Source organism: Myotis myotis, unplaced genomic scaffold, assembly GCF_014108235.1.
Source record: "Myotis myotis isolate mMyoMyo1 unplaced genomic scaffold, mMyoMyo1.p scaffold_m19_p_10, whole genome shotgun sequence".
In the NCBI taxonomy this organism is placed as follows: domain Eukaryota; kingdom Metazoa; phylum Chordata; class Mammalia; order Chiroptera; family Vespertilionidae; genus Myotis; species Myotis myotis.
In genome coordinates this window covers 75,405,612-75,424,958 of record NW_023416314.1, presented here as the reverse complement: position 1 = coordinate 75,424,958, position 19,347 = coordinate 75,405,612, and the positions used below count along the sequence as shown (strand labels likewise).

Here is a 19,347-nt window from a genome sequence, read left to right as displayed (position 1 = left end):
TCCCTCTCCCTTCCTCTCTGAAATATATATATATATATATATATATATATATATATATATATATTTTTTTTTTTTTTTTTTTTAACTGAGGGACTTGTTCAAAGTCACATAACTCTCAGCAGAGGGGCGACTGAGGCCCATGTCTGAGCCTTTGGGCTCTTTTACTTTATACGCCTCTCTGAACCCTGGGCTTTGGCAGGTAGAATCCCCTTCCAGCTCTGAGCTTCCGAGCTTTGTCCATCGGCGCAGGAACAAAGCGGTGAATGGAATTGCACATCCATTGGAATGCATGTCATGGAGATCATTCTTGCTGGGTGATCAACCCTCACTTCAGCCAAAGAAATCAAATGAATTTGATTGTTTATTAAACCAATTCACTTGTTGAGAAGCTGCAGCCTGAGCAGACGCCCTGATACTGAAGAGCCAAACCCTGAAGAATGTTCTGATTCTGTTGACAGAAAGCAAGCTGCTTCCCAGATGCATCACAATGTTGGTAACGATCCAAGCAGTGAAAATTGAAACTGTTCCAAGTAGGGGTACTTCATTTCCATCGGAGCTTACTTACAACCTGAGCCTCTCAGACACAGCAGTAATCACCAGAATGTAATTGCAGCCCAGTCCAGGGATGCAAAACATGCCACACTCAGGTCGTAAATGCCACCTTTGTGTTATAGGTGAAGCCAACATTTAATTAATTTGCCAAGATGAGTTGGCCGGCACATAATTTCAGCATACCTTCTGACTTGCAAGCCACCTGAAGTTGGAACAGATTAATGTTTGTGGGTTCTCGTAGCCCCTTTTTATGTTCCTACCCGGTCATTGTGCTGATGTTGAAAGTCAGGCAACTCTCTGTTGCACGAGATGATTGAATTCACTTGTGTGTGGTGATGCTGGTTGTTTTCTCCCTCAGTGAGGCTGGACTGTGCACCTTGATTGCCGAAGCCCTTTGATCACGGGGAACCAGGGGGTGGAAATCTTTCTTACCGCATCCTTTTGCCCTTGCGACCCAGCGACACTGCAGTGTTTGCAAGAGGAGAGCCACCTGCATCACTTCTCATGCCCTGTGTGTGAGCGGAATGCATTGAATGCCAAGGGACGGGGTGGAATGAGAAAGTTAGCCCTTGCCACCAGTCCACAGGCCAGGAGGGTGGTCTCCCAGTCTCCTGGACATCACTGCGTCTTTAGAACACAGGCCACAGTGCCAGAGGGCACTGGGGATGTGGCTGAGACTCAGTGATAGACTTAACATGCTAACAGGAGGTGATATGACTGTCCTGGGCGCTAAGGCCAGGGTGTGAGGTCCGTATCCTTCAGAGACAGACCCATCACCATTGTTGTCAACTGGGCTTTTGCAGGTAGAATGTTGAGAGGATGATAAACAGGGCCAGGCAGTCACCTCCTTCTTCCTCGCTTGCTTCTCTTTACTTGAGTTCACAGCCTTTTCCCAGTCGTCCTCTTCATATACTTGAAGGGAACATGGCTCCGAGGGACAGGCAACTTAGGAGACACTAGTCAGGGCCGTATCCAGGTGTACATGGAGCTCGGGGGGCCTGCAGAGGTTGGCATGGCCATCTGCTCAGGTCAGGTCAGTCACCCCCAAAGATGCCCAACTGTTTCCCGGCTCTCGCATACTCTCTGTATGACCTGTATGTAACCTCTTTGTGCCCCAGTTTCCCCAGCTGTGGAAGGAGGATGGTAGGATGTTGTGAGGATTGAGTTATGGAAATTACTGTGAGCTGCGCCTGGTATATAATAAATACTATGTACAAGTTGGCTTTTATTATTACAATGCTTTCCTCTTAAGATATCTGGGTAACGCGTCTACTTTTGAAATTGTTAGAGATAATTTGATTGGATAGTTTTATAAAATTCAGTGAAGTAACTATAAAGACTTCATGATGATGTGTTAAAGGGATTGGGGATCGCTAGTTGTATCTAATGGGGAATTCATCTCGGGCAGTTTCTATATTGAAGGTTGAAAGACCACTACCCTGTCAGTCAAAAGAGTAAGGGACTAGGAGTCTTTCACCACTTAGCTTGTGATCTTGGGCAAGTCACTGAACCTCTTTAAGCTTTTATTTGCTTACGTGTAGAATGAAGACTGTGATGTTTGCCCTGCTTACCTCATGAGACTCTGTGAGGACAAAGTGAAGTGTCAGCGTTTTGCAGGCTCTAAGTACTGAACATATGCAGGGGCTGTTATTAACCTAATAACTATGACCACCTCTTGTCACTCCTTAATGTCTTTATTTCTGCTTACCTGTTATCAGCCCAGACCCAGCAGGGAACTTCAGCCCAACGTCAAGGGTGAGGAGCCAAATCCAGAGAGGGGGGGGGGGGGCGGTGAGGGAGGGAGAGAGCCAGAGACAGCTTGTCCTCCTCACTTGGTTCTTGGGAAGTCTTGGCTGCCATTGGAGACGCCCAGCTACTCACTGACATGCCAGGAGTCTCAGCACAGAAGCAAGGCCAAGTACAGTAGGAGATGCCCAACCAGGATGGCAGGCAGCAGAAGGAAAGGAGAGGCCGTGGGAAGAATCATCAGCAGTGGTTAGGTATTTGGGCTCTGGCTCCACAGACCAGCTGTGTGAGCCTGGGTAGTTGCTTAACCTCTCTGAACCTCAGTTTCTTCATCTTTAAAATGGGGAATCATAAGAATACCTACCTCTTTGAACTGTAGTGAGAATAAATGACTAGTTTATGTAATGTGTTTGGTACTGTACCAGTAATAGCAAGTGAAGCTGCAACTGTGAAGTTCTTGAGGGTAGGGAGACAGTTATTATTCATCTTTCTATCTCCAGCAGCAAGCACAACCCCTGGCACAAGCCACTGCTAAATAACTATAGTTGGGACAAAATCAAATAAGATAATGAGGGGGGCGGAGGGAGTATTGCAGAAAAGGGGCCAGCAAGAGATGACGCTGGGCAGGTGGGTTCAGCCAGAATGGGATGGGCCTTGAATGCCTTGCCATAGAGATTAGGTGCCATGAATCTTGTTAATGACCTGATGTGGTTCAAGGGAAATAACTTTGGAGGCTTGTTAAGGGCAGGCCAGCAAAGGAGCAGAATGGAAGTATTGAGACCAAGGCAGGAGTCAGTAAGACAGTGGACTTGGAGAGCAAAGGTCAGCTTCTAGAAACATTTCAGTTGAATGCAATTGGTGACCAGTTGGTTGTAAGAGCTTCTAAGAACACTGTCAGTCATCCAAAAGCTCCATTCTGTTTCATGTGGCCCCACAGATGGGGAGGGAAATGAATAGACAAACACTCGTGCAGAAACATTCCTAGATCCTGGCATAGAATGTCAGTGGCTTGTCAAGGGCGGGCTACATGGGTCAGAGTGTGAGTGTCTCAGAGAAGATGGAGGGGTGAGCACAATGCCCAGAGAGACTGTCCCAGGGAATTGGGGGAACTGTCTGTGGCAAAACTATAGACAGCTTAAAATAAGGAAGCTTTGCTGGGCTTAGCAATAAAAAACTCCCTTCTGTTCTGAGATTCGGTTGCAAGATTTGACCAGTTGGGCCACAGTCCTAGACTATTAAATCTAGCTGGAGCCTTCCTGTTTTATTTCTCAGCTAAATTAGATGCTGAAGGAAGAGCTTCTGACCAAATCAAGTTCTGTTAGAACTCAAATGGTGGAGATTGAGTTTCACCCCCACACTTTCGTGAAGAGAATCACTGATGTCCATTCCATCTGGGCTAAGATTTAGTAGCAAGGCTAACAATATTGACTAATACTGATTGAGCACGTACTGTGTGCCAGGCACTTAGCTAAATGCCGGATTTAAATTTACTTATTTAATCCACACAGCATCCCGTCGAGGGTGGTTGCATATCACTCTCACACCCAGACACATTTTATCCTGTTTACACTATTACTATCTCCATTTTACCAACGAGGAAACTGATGTGCAGGGAATCTCAGTTACTTACCTCAGGTCACCCAGCTAATAGGTGGCAGAGTCGGGATTTAAACCCAGGCAGTCTGCTTTCAGAGTTGTCACTACTAACCACCCCATTGTCCTGCTTCAAATGTGTATTGTGCTCCTTTGGAGCATAAAGCAGGATGGAGACACTCCCAGGAATTGTTTTAACAGGCCTCTTGGTTTTTTATTAGCGCACTAATAGATGTCTGTTTGGTTTTGCTCACAGCTGCCCTATTCACTTGGGCTTTCAGACATTGTGCAGTAAAAGCCTTGCTAATGTCTCCGTAGCAAATGGTAGGACAGCCAACTTGCTTTAGGCAGTGCTCTGGATTAAATGGTGATTCCGTAAATGCCACATGGTGGCATGTTTCTCTCCCTCTGTTTTCAGATCTGTGATTCATTCCCCTTTAATACTGACGCGTGGTGGAGGTGAAGCAGATAGGATCGTCTTCATTTCTCAGATGAGAAAATTGATGTTCAAAGTTCAAGTTACTTGGCAAGTCAAGTGACTTCAAGTCACGCACCTTTTATTGTACGGGAGTTAAGGGATGATGGAATATTCCTAGGTAGGAGATGAAAGGACCTGTTTAACGTATCAATTAAGAATTTCTAATTAGTCATATCCAGAGACTTAAAATTAGTGGCCTAAAAATCCTTAAATGAAGTGTGTTCTCACACACGTTATTTGCATCTTGTTTTCACTATTCATTTTTCTGAGTAAGTCTTATATAGAGATTCTGAAGCTTGGAGGAATCCACATGGACTCGGACTTTGCAAAGACAAACTATGATGGAGATGACTGAACTCCTGTTGATTGGAAAGCTAAGTAGGGTCCTGACACATGCACTTTCCCGCCCGACTTCTCCTAAAGCCGCTGTTAGAGTCACACTTTACCAGAAATGTGACTGCAGATCTGTTTCCTCTTTGCAGCCTGTGCAAGGCTTTGATTATGCCAAACAGCACCTGGGCCAGCAAGGGGCAGACGAGGAGGTCATCCCCGTGACGCAGGAGACGGTGGTCCTCCCGCTCCCTGTCAGAGATGCTCCTGCCTCGCAGGAAAGGGACGTCGCCCAGGATGGAAGCACCATCAAGACGGCCAAGTCCACCGAAACCAGGAAGAGGTAGGCATGGGGCCAACTTTGGCCTCTCCGTGTCAACAAGAGAAATAATGGATGGTGAGAGGAACCAAAGCCCTCAAGTGAATCCCACTGTTCTCTTTACAAATTCCCCTTCACGCTCATTTTGAATATTTGAAAAGGAGACTGAAGGAGATGAGGAGAATCATAATACCTGCTTCTCCTGAGCCACCCTTTGTAAGGTTTTGTATTGCAGATCAACCATGACAGCAGGGCTTTAGCTCTTACATTTATTATAATAAATTTGGCACTGCTGCCACCCTTACATGTTTTAACTTACGGTAAAAGCAGTTGCTTCGATTTAGCATGCGTAGTTGTAGTTTATCTGGCAGTTTCTCCGTGGTTTATGATTTTAGTTCAAGACCATTTATTGAGATTTCACTATGAAGAGAGTTCATTGACATGCATTGAGAGGACTACAAAGAGGTTTACGATTGACCCCTGACCCCAAGAATCTTGTGATGGAGAGACAGAGAGATAAATAGCTGGAATCCAAGCATGATCTGCAGAAGCCCACAGTGGAGTCTGAACAAAGTGCTGTGGAAAAGAGAGGAGGAAGAACTTAATCCTGATGAGGGAGGGCATTGTGGAGGAGGTTGTGTTTTAGCTGGGCCTTGAAGGGTGTGTGGAGTGTCAGTAGGTGGAAAGAGATGAAGGCATCCAGTCAAAAAGAGCGGGAGAGATAAGGCACAGCCACGTTCACTTAATGGTGAGTTTCCTTGAGTTTAGAGTTCATGGGGGCCAGGATGTAGTGAAGGATGAAACCAGAAGACAGATTAAAATTGTAGATGGTTTTAATTTGTGCTCTAGCCAATGGGAAGCCACGGAAAGTTCTTCAGGATGACAGTAATGTCCATCCTAAAAGATAACTCAGGTGGTAATGTGGAAGATGGAAGGGAGAGTTAGGCTAGAGGCCGGGAGACTCACTAGAAGGACTTTGCAATCGCCTTGTAAAGAGGTAATGAGCCCTAAGGCAAGCCCTGTTGGCTGGCTTAACAAACTACCATTGCCAATCCCCTTCTCCCTTGCCACGAGACCACAATGGCTGGAAAAGCTACGTCCTGCCTGCCTCTTTCCCTCTTTCCTTCCCTTCACCTCACAGATATTTATTGATTGTTTGCTGTTTACCAGGCACTGGGATACTGCAGTGAACTAGACAAATTTCATGCTCTCTTGGGATTTACAATCTAGTGAAGAGATAGACAATAAGCAAACAGAGAAAGAGATACATAGCAGGTCTAGTGGTGGTGAATATGAAGAAGAAAACGGAAGCATGGAAAGGACACAGAGAGCTGGGGAGGGGGCCACGATGCTCTTTTAGCAGGAAGTCAGGGGAGGCCTCTCTGATAGAGGGACATTTGAGAAAGACCTGATGGAAATGATGTGTGAGCCTCAAGGCTATCTAGAGGAAGAACGTTCTAAGCAGATGGAACAGTATATGCAAATCGGAGGCAGGAACTTTTTGATTTGCTTAAAGGAGAACAAGAAGTTCAAAGAGGCTGATGTGAACCTTGGAGGAAGTGGTAGTGGATGAGTCAGAGTTTAAGAACTTGTTATGGTAAAAAGAGATCTATAGCAAAATAAACTAGGGAATGCTGAATTAAACAAAATGCGATGAGTCTCTTTATGACAGGGCAGACCTGAGCCTTTGACGTGCTCACGTGCATTAGGAATAGAGTAAACATTTTCCAAACTTACACTCACCTGTGGAACTTCGACAAGAACATCCACCTGGACTATGTGTTCTGCTCTTGGCAGACTCTACCTTGGCCCATGCATGACGTGAGCGGGCACTTCCAGTGTTCATGATTTTTGGGGTGCTGAAGTACGTGGAAGTATATAGAACTGAGAATTCCAAGTTCCCACAGGATGAGGAGGGAGGAAGAGGAGCATTCACTAGCAAGTGCTGCATTTATCCAGTCAGTTTCCATGGATAACGGGGTCGGATGCCATTAGGTTCTGAATCTGGGCAGTTGACAATAGATGAACAAGGGGTTGGACGAGGCCTCTGGATACCTGCCCCCTGTTGTCTCCCTGTTGTCTCTGAAGGCAGTTGGTCTTTATGCTCAGCCCACCCACAGGCTGGCGTGATCTAAGGCCCCAGGGAGCGTGAACTCACTCAGCATGAACTCAGGAGGGGCTCTCCAGAGCCCCTTTTCCCACTGGGTCCAGAAGGCCAGAGTCCAGCCCTAGGGAAGGCGAGAAGGCCCTGTGGCTTCCCTTGTCTAAACGCTTGCCACAGCTGCTGCATTGTAGGAGAGACTGTAAAGAGAAGGTGCTGCCCTAGCCGGTTTGGCTCAGTGGATAGAGTGTTGGCCTGCGGACTGAAGGGTCCTAGGTTTGATTCCGGCCAAGGGCACTTGCCCAGGTTGCGGGCTTGATCCCCAGTGTGGGCATGCAGAAGGCAGCTGATCATTGATTCTTTCTCATCATTGATGTTTCCATCTCTCTCTCTCTCTCCCTCTCCCTTCCTCTCTGAAATCAATAAAAATAAAATAAAATTTTAAACATAAATAAAAAAAAAAAAAAAAGAAGGTGCTCCAGCGTGTGGGGAAACCACTACCTGCAGGGGGAGTTCTGGCTTCCAGGGCTGATTGGCCACCTCCCTCTATACGTGCCCTCTATACCTGTATACCTGGCACAATGCCCGATACAGTGGGTGCTCATTTCCTGAATGAATGAAAATAGCTCAAATTGAGAGTTTCAAATGAAAGTAGTTAGCAGTTAGCACAGTTAAGAATGTGTGTGTGTGTGTGTGTGTGTGTGTGTGAGAGAGAGAGAGAGAGAGAGAGAGAGAGAGAGAGAGAGAGAGAGAGTTAGAGTGAAGAATTTAATGGTGGAGTGACTTCATCTTCAGTAGCTAAGGTATATTCTGTATAGAGAATAGTCAAAGAGAACTGTGATCCCTACATGTCCCTGAAGATGCCCTGTGAGCCAGACACTCGGCAACATCTCCGAAGTGCTGTGTTTTCATAAGAGGGCATGCTTAAACCATTTCCATAGTCACTGGGGGTGAATGAAAAAGAGATGGGGACTGAGGGCTGCGCTCACTGAACTTCTCTGCCGAGCTAAGCACCGGTCAGCACACTTCAGGACAGCCAGCTACATAACCCTGGCTGCAGTACGGGTGTTTTTTTAAATTTCCGAATCATTTCTTTTTTTGTAGCTAAAACCGGAAAGAAAGGCTACAGACATAAACTGTGCAAATAAAATAACCTTGAGAGGGGGCTGTGCGAGTCAAAACTTACCATCTCCTTGTTGCTATGGTTACCTCCAGCAGGTCACCCAGTGAGAATGGCTCTGTCATCAGCAACGAATCAGGGAAGCCCAGCTCAGGGAGGCGCTCGCCCCAGAATGTACCGGCGCAGCAGAAAGCGACAAAGGAGGAGGCACGGAAGAGAAATGGTGAGAAGCCTTCCCTGCCAAGTACCGCCCTCGAGCCTGTCCCACATATGCGTGCACACACCCGTGCACACAGGCCTGCACACACTCACACACCCCCGTGTGCCACCCTCATTTCTTCTTCCTGTTCTGTCCTACAAAGACCACAAGTCAGTTTCCTACCTACCTGTTCGAGTATTGCCTGACCCCCGTCTCTGAATTACCCTGGCTCCTGTTCTTACGGAATTGTGCAGGGCCTTAAAAAACTCTAATGCAGAATGAACTGATGTTTGTTTAGAGATTTTTCGATTCTGGAGTGAATTGACATTTCTAGCACCAGGTCCTCTTGGGTGGCAGGTCTCTGAAATGCTGCTTGTCTTGGAGATTCCCCCTGTTTTCTTTCCCCGACTCCCCTGATAGGCTCCAGGGGTTCATTCTAGGCCAGTGAGTCCAGATGCTGCAAATCCCCCTCTCCCAGGAAAAACAGCACAGTGATAAATATTATCATAGACATCAGCCTATGCTCCTGCCTCTGTTTTCTAGGGAAGCTTAACGGTTGAGTTTCTCAAACAGATCTTCCTCCTTATAAAGGTTTGGTGTTGGGGTTTGTTGGTAAGTCCTCGGGGCCACCTGGCTGTGCCGTGGCACCATCTATATATAGCTCACATCTGCCGGACCCCAGGGGGCAGCCTCCCTGTCTTCCCAGTCCCACCTTGGTTCTGATCCTCCTCTCCACTCGGTCCTTCCATGAGTGATGCCGGCTTCCTGGAGACCAGATTCAAGTACCCCATGCTGCCACCAGGATCAAGGAAGGTTCCTTTAGGACAGTGGGTTCTCAACCTTCTGGCCCTTTAAATACAGTTCCTCATGTTGTGGTGACCCCCAACCATAAAATTATTTTTGTTGCTACTTCATAACTGTAATGTTGCTACTGTTATGAATCGTAATGTAAATATCTGATATGCAGGATGGTCTAAGGCGACCCCTGTGAAAGGGTCGTTTGACCGCCAAAGGGGTCGCGACCCACAGGCTGAGAACCGCTGCTTTAGGAGTTCCAAGGGTCGCAGGCAGAGTCCTACAGAAATGCCAGGGGGAAGTCCAACCATCTGGCAGTCTGCTTAGTTGTGCTTCCTTTTGAGAGGAATTGGATGAGGTATGGCAGGGGCTCTTTCTGGAAGCTAGTGCCAGTATATTCTTTTGCTTTCAAATGTCGCTTACTTATTTCTTTGTTTCTGACAAAAGAAAGAAGAGAGAAAGAAAAGAATGCCACAATGGACCCCATGCCCAGCTATCATATAAAACACTTGTTTAGAATGTCATGCTGATTTGATCCTTGAATTTTTTTCTTCTCCTGAACTCCCCTGCCCTGTAACACGGAGACTGCTTTCCACTCCAGAACCAGGCTGTGACACATGGGGTTTTCCTGGGACATCTGTCCTCCTTGGGGCCAGAAGTCCTGCCCAGAATCCGCTCTCGGCCAACCCAGCTCACAGAGGGCCTGAGCTCCGACATGTGAAGGGGGACGTGAACTTAGCAACTTTCTTCTCTTCCTTCCCAGGGCGGGGTTCTAAGAGGGAAGGGGGGAGGGAGGAAGGGAGGCCACACAGAGACAATGGAGAGTGAAGACACAGGGGAAAGTTGTTTTAACCAAGTGCAGAGACTGCCATCACCACCCAATCAAGGGACCCTCTCTGCTTCTCTACTCCCTCCCAACCTCCCTGCCTGCCTTCCGTTATATTCTTCCTGGAAATATATAAGGTCAAGTCAAAGTCCACTCTCGTCCAGATCCCCCATCACCTACCCCAGTCCTCAAATGACCTTGAATAGCATAGCGTGTCTTTCTCAGACCTTTTTACCACGCATATGACAACACACCGTATCTTTGTTTTCTGTTGCGTAGCTTTGTTTTGTTTTGTAAAACGGGATCAATGTACATACTGTTCTGTGGCCTTTTCTTGCAAAAGAATGTGCAGCCTACAGACTCCTTTGTCAGTAAATACACACGTACAACATGATGCCTTTCCCCGTCCCCTGCATTTATTTCATAGACAAGGAGGAGCAGGGCCGGTTTCAGATCCATCGCTCCCCACGCCTCTGGGGAGACACTGACATGCTCGAAATGTCCCTGCTGACCTCCCCCATCCTTGTTCTGCCACCTCCCCTGCCTGCCTCCTTATTCTGTTTTGGTCACTGTGATTATTTAAACATCAGGTTCAGAAATGACAACAGGACGGTGCACAAGCAGAAAGCAATTACCGGCCAGGTTGAGGTTTTCATGCAATAGCTTTATCTAAACGCCATCCTTTCTCCCAGTCCCCAGTGCTTCGCTGCATTGCCTTTTTGCCAGAAGTCAGCCCAGTGAATTTTCAGGGTTGGTGGCTTCTGTTCTACCACTGGTTCCCACCCAGTGAGGTTTCCGTTTGAAATTTTCAAATAGAAGCGATAGCACCAGCACATTTAATGAAAACAGATGCTGAAGCACATCAGAATTCTAGGATGGACCTTCAACGGAGCCTACACCTGTCCTTTTTATCAAAAGGCTCCACTTTATCATAATGCCAGGTTATAGTCTACCCCCCCAAAAAAATCAGTAGTGTGTTTTATTGGATTGGAAGATGAACCTAAGGAATGGGAGAAAAGGAGGGAGGGAAGGAGGAAGGAAAGAAATAACATTGAAGTTATGGAGAAATATAAAAAGGTATATTGTCAGCTTGCGAAAGGTATTTTTTTTTTTAAATATATTTTATTGATTTTTTACAGAGAGGAAGGGAGAGAGATAGAGAGTTAGAAACATCGATGAGAGAGAAACATCGATCAGCTGCCTCCTGCACATCTCCCACTGGGGATGTGCCCGCAACCCAGGTACATGCCCTTGACCGGAATCGAACCTGGGACCCCCCAGTCCGCAGGCCGACGCTCTATCCACTGAGCCAAACCGGTTTTGGCGCGAAAGGTATTTTAATGTGTGACTATGGTCTCTGAGAATGGACTATTGTATGGAATATTCAGATACTGTTGTTTTATGGCACGGTATCCATTCTAGAGGTTAGAGTTACTAAGGTTAGTGAACAAATGTTGATGTTCCAGGCTGTCGTTCTGAAACTGTTTGGTTCCCACCGGTTTTGTTGCATTTGTACCTTGTGATTTTCCACTTTCCTGAAAATAAGACCTTTAAAAGGGAAAGACATTATCCCTCCAGGAACGCGGCTGGGTGGGTCCTTGTAGCTCAATGGCCTCATTAGCTCCCTGCTTTCGAGTCTGTTTCAGGACGATGTTTAAATACAAATGGGAAAGAGAGAGATGACAGCTAGGATTTTGAAAGCAAAAGAATGTGGAATTTTTTTCAACCAAATACAGACACTTCAACTTTTGAATTAAAACTGATATCACCCAGCCGGTGTGGCTCAGTGGTTGAGCGTTGACCCATAAACCAGGAGGTCACAATTTGATTCCTGGTCAGGGCACATGCCTAGATTTTGGGCTCGATCCCCAGTAGGAGGCGTGCAGGAGGCAGCCAATCAATGATTCTCTCTCATCATTGTTATTCCTATCACTCTCTCCCTTCCTCTTTCTGAAATTAAAAAAAAAAAAAAAAAGAACCAATGTCACCTTGGAAAAAGTGTTTTCCGGGAAATGAGTTCAAAATGAGTTCAAAATGAGGACGTGATATATATATATTTAAATGTTCAGTCATTTAAAAGCAAAAACTTCCATAAACCCTTAATTGCACACCTTCCTTTAAGGCACTGAGAGACAGGTCAGATATTAGCTCAGAAACACAGCTTCAGTTTTAATTCTTTCTGTGCCTTCTCAATGAGAGGTGAAGACTTGCTTGTTATCTGATAAACACCAGAGGGTGGTGACGCTAGTTATAAATCTTCTCTGAGCTTTAAGGGAAATTCCAGAAAGAAAGAGCGTGCATTGTTCAAGAGCATTTTCTGCCTCAAATGGGAGGGCTTGCCCGCTCCCCCACCATGCCGATGTAAAATAAACATCAAGAAATGAAATCTCCCTTCCTAGCCTGATTTGCACAAGTTCAGACCAACACAACCAGATCTGCATGGCGGCATTTACTGGGATGACGGCGGTGGTATCTAGGACACTCCAGCAGTTTAACGGTGGCCCTTTTGTTTAGCATTCTCTGGTGCGTTTTCTTTCGGGACTGATTATGCATTAAATATTCCCATGAACCTGCTGGACTCACACAGCATTTTAGTATTAATATTTAATGTAATGCCCTTTAATGTATTTTTCCATATAGTCTTTTTTTTGAGGGTGGGGGGAGGATCACTAATTATTTTTCTCTTAAACCAAGAGGAATTAATTGTGCAAATCTGAATCTGACCATTCTGACAGTGAGAATGAAAAATGAACTGTAGTTTGTACATCCTTTTTCTGTCTCCTCAGAGTTATGCTCCTCCCCTTATCCTGTCCATGGGGCAGGGAGTGAGGATGTCACAACCCAGAAGCAATAAAAGTATTAAGTACCATCTCTTTGCATGTTTACCTGTTCTGCAGGTACTAACATCTCCTTTCCAAGTCAGGAAATTTTAGTCATTCCTTTATTCATCATTTATTCAGCAAATCCCTATTGAAAGCCAGCTACCTAGGAGATGTTATTAAAGGCAATCGGTATTGCCTTTAAAAATATGGGCAAGAATGGGGCTCATAGTCTAGTGTCAGCACACAAATAAAGAGCATTGCATGCTGTGGAGAAAATATAACAGGGTGATGAGGCAGGTTGTTTTAGGCGGGTGGACAAGGAAAGTCTTTTTTCAAGCAGCAACTTGAAAACTAAGAAGGAACGAGGCATGCAAAGACCTGGGGAAAGAGCTTTCTGAGCAGAGTGAACAGCTAATACAAAACCCCGAGGTGGGAACAAGCCTGCTGTGTTCGAGAAGCTGTTGTGGCTGGAGAGGGGATGAAGGGGAGAGGGAGGAATGAGCTCGGTAAGGTCGCCAGGACCAGATTGTTCAGAACCTGGGCGGCCGGAGTTTTATTCTGAGAGACATGAGGCCTTCAGAGGGTTCTGGTCAAGGGAGTACTGTGACCTGGTTGTCTTTTAAAAAGATCCATCCTGGCTGCTGGGGGAGTATGCATTTTAGGGATAGTAGGATAAGACTGGAAGCTTGGAGGAGGGAATCGTTTAGGAGGTGTATTAGTTACTTATTGCTGCGTAACAAATCACCCCCACACCTAGTAACCAAAAGCGACAATCTGCATTTATGGTGTTGGATGATGTCTGTGGGTCAGGAATCCAGGAGTGGCTTAGCTGGGTGGTTTGGGCTCAGAATCTCATGAGGTCACAGTCTGGGCTATAGTCATTTCTAAAGACTTGGCTGGGCCTGCCGAATCCACTTACAAGATGGCTCATACGTAGCTGTTGGCAGGAGTCTCATTTTCTTGCCACATGGACCTCTCTATAGGGCTACTTGAATGTCCTCATAACATGGCAGCTGGCTTCTCCCAGAGTAGGGGTCCAAGAGAGAGCAAGGTGGAAGCCACAATGTGTCTTCATGACCTAGCTGTGGAAGTAGCACACGGTCATTTCTGCAATTTCCTTGTGGTTACACAGGTCGGTCCTATTTATGGTGTCTGTGACTCTGAGGAGGTCGCCATCTGGGAGGCTGGCTACCATAGATGGTGTTCATAGCAGGTGTCCAGGTGGGAGATAATGGGGGTCAGACAGGAGTGCCCCACAAAACTCCTATGCATCCGGTAACATGTCTAAATGGAGATTGTCCTCTGTCATTGGCAGTTTGGTGGCCTGCTATTTGCCAGTAAGTCCACAGAACCGAAAAATACTCCAATTATAGCCATTGTTAGACTCTGAAGCGTTTTAGCCACAATTTACTTGGCTTAATTTGACAAATGTTCGGTGATTATGGCAAGCGACAGAATGATACAAACTATGTGTTTCTCAGTGATTTAAATAACATCCCAATCTCTTGAGCAGACAGGAGGAAAGATAAATACACTTCTATTACATTCGTATTTTAATAACACCTATTTTGTTCCTAAATTGCCTGCTGGTTTAGTTGCTTGAACAGGCTTAATTTATCTCTTGCCCAGCCATGCTCAACAAACTGTCATTCTTATAGTCAGTTAATGGGAAGATGCTTCAAGGAAAGGTAAATCAGCAAGTACCACTGGCCCTGGAACTCCTCCTGTCGGCTTAGTTCTGGCAGCAATCACAGTAGAATTATCATCTGTCAGAGGCGAGAATTAATGCAAAAGACTGTGGGTGAAAATTGCTCTATTTAATTAGGGGAGTTGTCTGTAGCTTTAAATTAGTTTCTCTGGTGGGTTATTTCTTAGCTTTCTTTTGTTTTAGACAAACGAAAGAAACTGAAACTCAAATCATTGAGAAGCAGCCTTTAGGGGGGGGGGGGGGGCGGGAAAGTGTCAGCTGCAATTACTATGGCTGATTGACCAGGGAAGACTCGTCACCTTAACATCGTGCAAAAATGGGTAACTCTGGTCGCAGAGACTGAACTGAATGCTGTTACTCAATGGATTGTCATATTTTAAGAACAGTTCCATGTTTGGCGAACTTGCAAACATAGCAAACATTTTTTCCATCTCTGACTCAAACTTGGAGAAAAAAAATTTACTTTTACTTTTTTTTAAAAGGTGTTTTTTTCCGCAAGTTTGAAAAAAATGGTTTTTACCATTTACATTCAGACTTTTAAAATTCTTTCCTACCCATGGATAACACAGTCGGCCTTACGCTTAAAAGAAATGCATGAGTAGCAGCGAGCCCTTGGCACAGAACCAGACACTGTTGTTTCTGAGGTCGTTTTGAGTCAAGTAATGTCCTTGGGCTGTTAGCATCACACATAAATCCCCCATGTTCCTGAGGCTCCCCTCCGGCCATAAAACCGACGGACTTATTTGTGCTTCAGTGCCCGCAAGTGATGAAGAGGACGGCGCAGTTCTGTTTGACAGCTCTGGCAAGGCGGCTGCTGATCCCTTTGACTCGTCCTCTGGATCCGTGCAGCTCATCGCAGTAAAACCCACAGCCCTCCCCGTGGTGCACCCCACCCCGGACCGGAGCCAGGAGGCCGCAGCGCTCAACGGTGAGGTGAGCCCCCGAGCACCCAGAATGGGAGAGAGCCCAGGCAGCCAGGAGCACCACCTGGGAACACCGGGGGCAGGCTGCGTCCAGGTAATAGGGCCCCTTCGGTCATTTTCACCTCTGCGTGCACAGGCCTCAGCGGAATGAATCAGGGCACAAGTCACCCAAAACAAATTTGTTAGGTGACGTTTTCAGAGCATCTTTTTTACCTTCATTCTAGGAAGTCTAGAGGGGGCTTTTTAAAAACTGTAGTTATGAAGAGAAACCTCAGAAACTCCTCCCCACATACAGTCTTACCTTTCTCGATAACGCTCCTAAACTGTTCATTATCGGATGCCAATTGCCAGGGGCTTAATGTGAGAGGGCACTGGAGAGGATCCTGTCACTCGAACAAGGATGTACCCACTCTGTAGGCTTTGAAATGAATTTCACTCCTAGGAGTAAGATTGAAACAACCCTTTCCCTGCTGTTAGAAGGATTTCTATGGATATCGTGTGTCATTAATTTTCCTAAGAGTCTGAAAAAAATTGTAACATACATAGGGAATGATGTTTTCACAAAGATTATTTTAAAGAAAACATAGCAACATAGAAAGTTCAGAAAGTAAGAGAGAAAAATCACCGTAATTTCACGACTCTAGCATATCCTCTGTTTTCACTCTTACACCTTTTCTTCAAGCTTTTGATCAAACTCACTTATATTTTCGAATCCCATCATCTTGAATGTTAGACATTGGCTGTGTTGCTCTTGTCTTGCTGATGATCATTGTTAATGACTTAGTTGAGAAGGTATGCCATGGATTAAAAAACTCATCTCCCATTGTTCAAACCTTCCAGGTATGTTTTTGTTTCCAGTTTTGGTTTTGGTTATTATAAATATCACTTCAATTAATAATTTTAAAAGCTTTTATTTTGAAATAATTTTAAACTAAAAATAGAGTTTTAGTAATAGTACAGAGTTCCTATACACTTTTTAAAAATTTTTATTGATTGATTTTGAGAGAGAGAGAGAACGAGAAAAGGAGAGAAGGGGAAAAATATATATATCAACTTTGTTGTTCCACTTGGTTGATTCTCATATGTACCCTGACCTGGAATCAAACCTACAACCTTGTCATATCAGGATGATGCTCTAACCAATTGAGCTACCCAGACAGGGCCTCCTATACACTCTATACATAGCTACCCTAATGTTAACATCTTATAGAACCATAGAATAATTATCAAACCCAGGAAACTAACTATTGACTATAGACCTCTTTGAGTTTCACTGGTTTTCCCACTGATGTCCTTTTCCCATGTCGGGATCCACCAAGGATCCCCCATGGCATTTAGTTGTCTCCTTAGTCTCTTCCAGTCTGGGACAGTCATTCTTTGTGACCATTCTTTGTATTTCATGACCATGACTCTTCTGAAGAGTACTGGCCACTTGTCATGTAGAACGTTTCTCAATCTGAGTTTGTCTGATGTTTTCTTGTGACGGGATTGAGGTTATGTAATTTTTGGCATTACCACAGAGGTGATAGGCCTTTTTGTGGGCATCATATCAGGAAATACCTGACCCTGATATGTCTGACTACTAGTGATATTAACTTTCTCTCTGACTTTGAACCTCTCATGGAATGTTGCTTTAGTTGAGATTCCAGAAATGGGATTGCTGGCCCAGAGGATGTTACCCTAACTTCCTTCTTTACTAGTTTTTGCAGTGGCAAGCAGAATGAAGGAACAATGAAGACTTGTTAAATTCTTCCAGTCTAAAAATAGAACTAGGGCCCCAATTGGGGAAATCTTTGCAAAAGTTAGGGGAAAAAATGTCTTCCAGTTATTATTTCTTCAAACATTGTAAAACTAAAATATCTAAGATAGTGAACCTTGGTCCTCATATTGTGTAGGTTGATATATGCACCAGGTGAATTTTCCTTTTATGAATTACAGGAAATTCTTTTAAAGATTATTTTAGCCCTGGCCAGCATTGCTCAGCTATTTGAGCATTGTCCCATACACCAAAAGGGTGTAGGTTCAATCCCCAGTCAGGACATATGCCCCTGTTGCTGGCTCAATCCTCCGTGGAGGGCGTGCAGGAGGAAGCCGATCAGTAGTATTCACTCATCGATGTTTCTCTCTCTCCCTCTCCTTTCCTCTCTCCGTAAATCAATAAAAACATATTTTTTAAAAAAAGATTATTTTAAAGAAAGCATAATAACAGCACTACACATGGTTATATTAATATAGTCAAGTCTGATTACAAACAGCACTAATGGTTCTCCATGTCATCCAGTAAGTGTCAGGCAGATATCACCATTCAGTTTCATTCATGGGTGTAACATCTTCATCCTTTGTTGTTTATTTAGCATAATCATCTGTTTGTATCTTTTTTAAGTATATTTTTTATTTATTTCAGAGAGGAAAGGAGAGGGAGAGAGAGATAGAAACATCAATGATGAGAGAGAATCATTGATTGGATGCCTCCTGCATGACCCCTAGTGGGGATTGAGTTCGCAACCCAGACATGTGCTCTTGACCAGAATCGAACCTGGGACCATTCAGTCTGCAGGCTGATGCTCTATCCACTGAACCAAACCAGCTAGGGCTGTTTGTATCTTTGAAGGTCAAAAGGTATGTTCCTTTTTAGAAGACCAGACTGGCTTTGCCCTTTAGAGCAGAAACTGGTTGGCACTGGTGGCCATACAAGGCTTCAAAATTCCTTATCTCTTGAGAAAAATACAAATTGACAAAAATAAGCACTCAAATGCAGATTGATAGTGTGGAGAGACCTTGGGAGCAGGGTGTGTGCTACCCCTTCCCACCCCGTTCGTCTCAATTCAGCCTCTTCAGAAACCGCCGGTCTTATCCAGGTGGGCACCAACTGAATGGCCAAGGGAGATTATTGGGTTCCTCAGGGCTGAACCTAGAATTGGGCACCAAGATCCAGCTGGGCTGCTCAGTCAGAGGCTCTCATGCAGGGGGGACAAAAACGGTTTAGGTGGGATTGAGGCCCACGCCACCAAGCTAAAAGAGCGGACTCAGGCCTATGTCTGAACAGACTCAGGCACATTAGGGACGAGGAGGCTTTGGTGGAAGGTCTCAGGCAACGTAGGTGTGGGCCAGACTCCACACTGTCTGTGGCCCACTATCGTGAGCTGGTATTGGAAGGGATCACAGTTGGGTCATGGCTGGCTCGAAGGCCCGGACATGAAGCCTACCTAGGATTACTTCTCCTGGCGTTGTGACCCTCCGCTGTGCAGGGTCAGGTGTGGACTTGAGACGATCTCTCTCCCCAGGTGAACAAAGCCCTGAAGCAGAAGTCAGACATCGAACACTATCGGAACAAGCTGCGCCTCAAAGCCAAGAGGAAGGGGTATTACGATTTCCCTGCAGTGGAGACGAACAAGGCTCAGACGGAAAGAAAAAAGATGTATGAGAAAGCCCAAAAGGAAGTCGAGCACGTGTTGGATCCAGACCCAGAACTGTGCGCCCCATTCGCCGAGTCTAAAAGCAGGTGCGGTCTGTAAGGGAATTATTTGAAGGTCGCTGCGCTGTTGGTGGGATGAGGGTAGCGGGTGCCTTGGGCAATGCAGTCCTGGTCCCTTGGTCTGTTAGCTTAGGACTGTCATCTCTGAAGGCCGCTGAGCCAGACCATCCTCATTTGTGCGAGCACGTGCTCCATAATGAGTCTGAAAGAGAATAAAATTGAAGCCACAAATACTTGGGCCAACAACCATAATTGTCCTTTAGCTTAGTGACATTTTCAAACTTTAGCTGTTTCAGAGCTGGGTGAAGATATAATTATCACCTACCTGGTTATGCAACTTCCAGATCAAAGGACATGGTA

At 45.4% G+C, this 19,347-nt stretch overlaps 1 protein-coding gene across 2 annotated transcripts in view; it reads left to right on the top strand.

Annotated features, from left to right (window-relative positions):
• The window catches only part of KIAA1549L (KIAA1549 like), a 213,206-nt gene that overhangs the window by 156,312 nt on the left and 37,547 nt on the right, over positions 1–19,347 (top strand). Inside the window, exons 12-15 of one of the 2 annotated variants that reach the window (XM_036326286.1) lie at positions 4,852–5,042; positions 8,338–8,462; positions 15,344–15,522; positions 18,797–19,014. In XM_036326286.1, the coding sequence (XP_036182179.1) occupies positions 4,852–5,042; positions 8,338–8,462; positions 15,344–15,522; positions 18,797–19,014 (713 nt within the window). Of the gene's footprint in view, positions 1–4,851; positions 5,043–8,334; positions 8,463–15,343; positions 15,523–18,796; positions 19,015–19,347 lie in introns of both variants that reach the window. The other variant, XM_036326285.1, reaches the window with a different exon arrangement.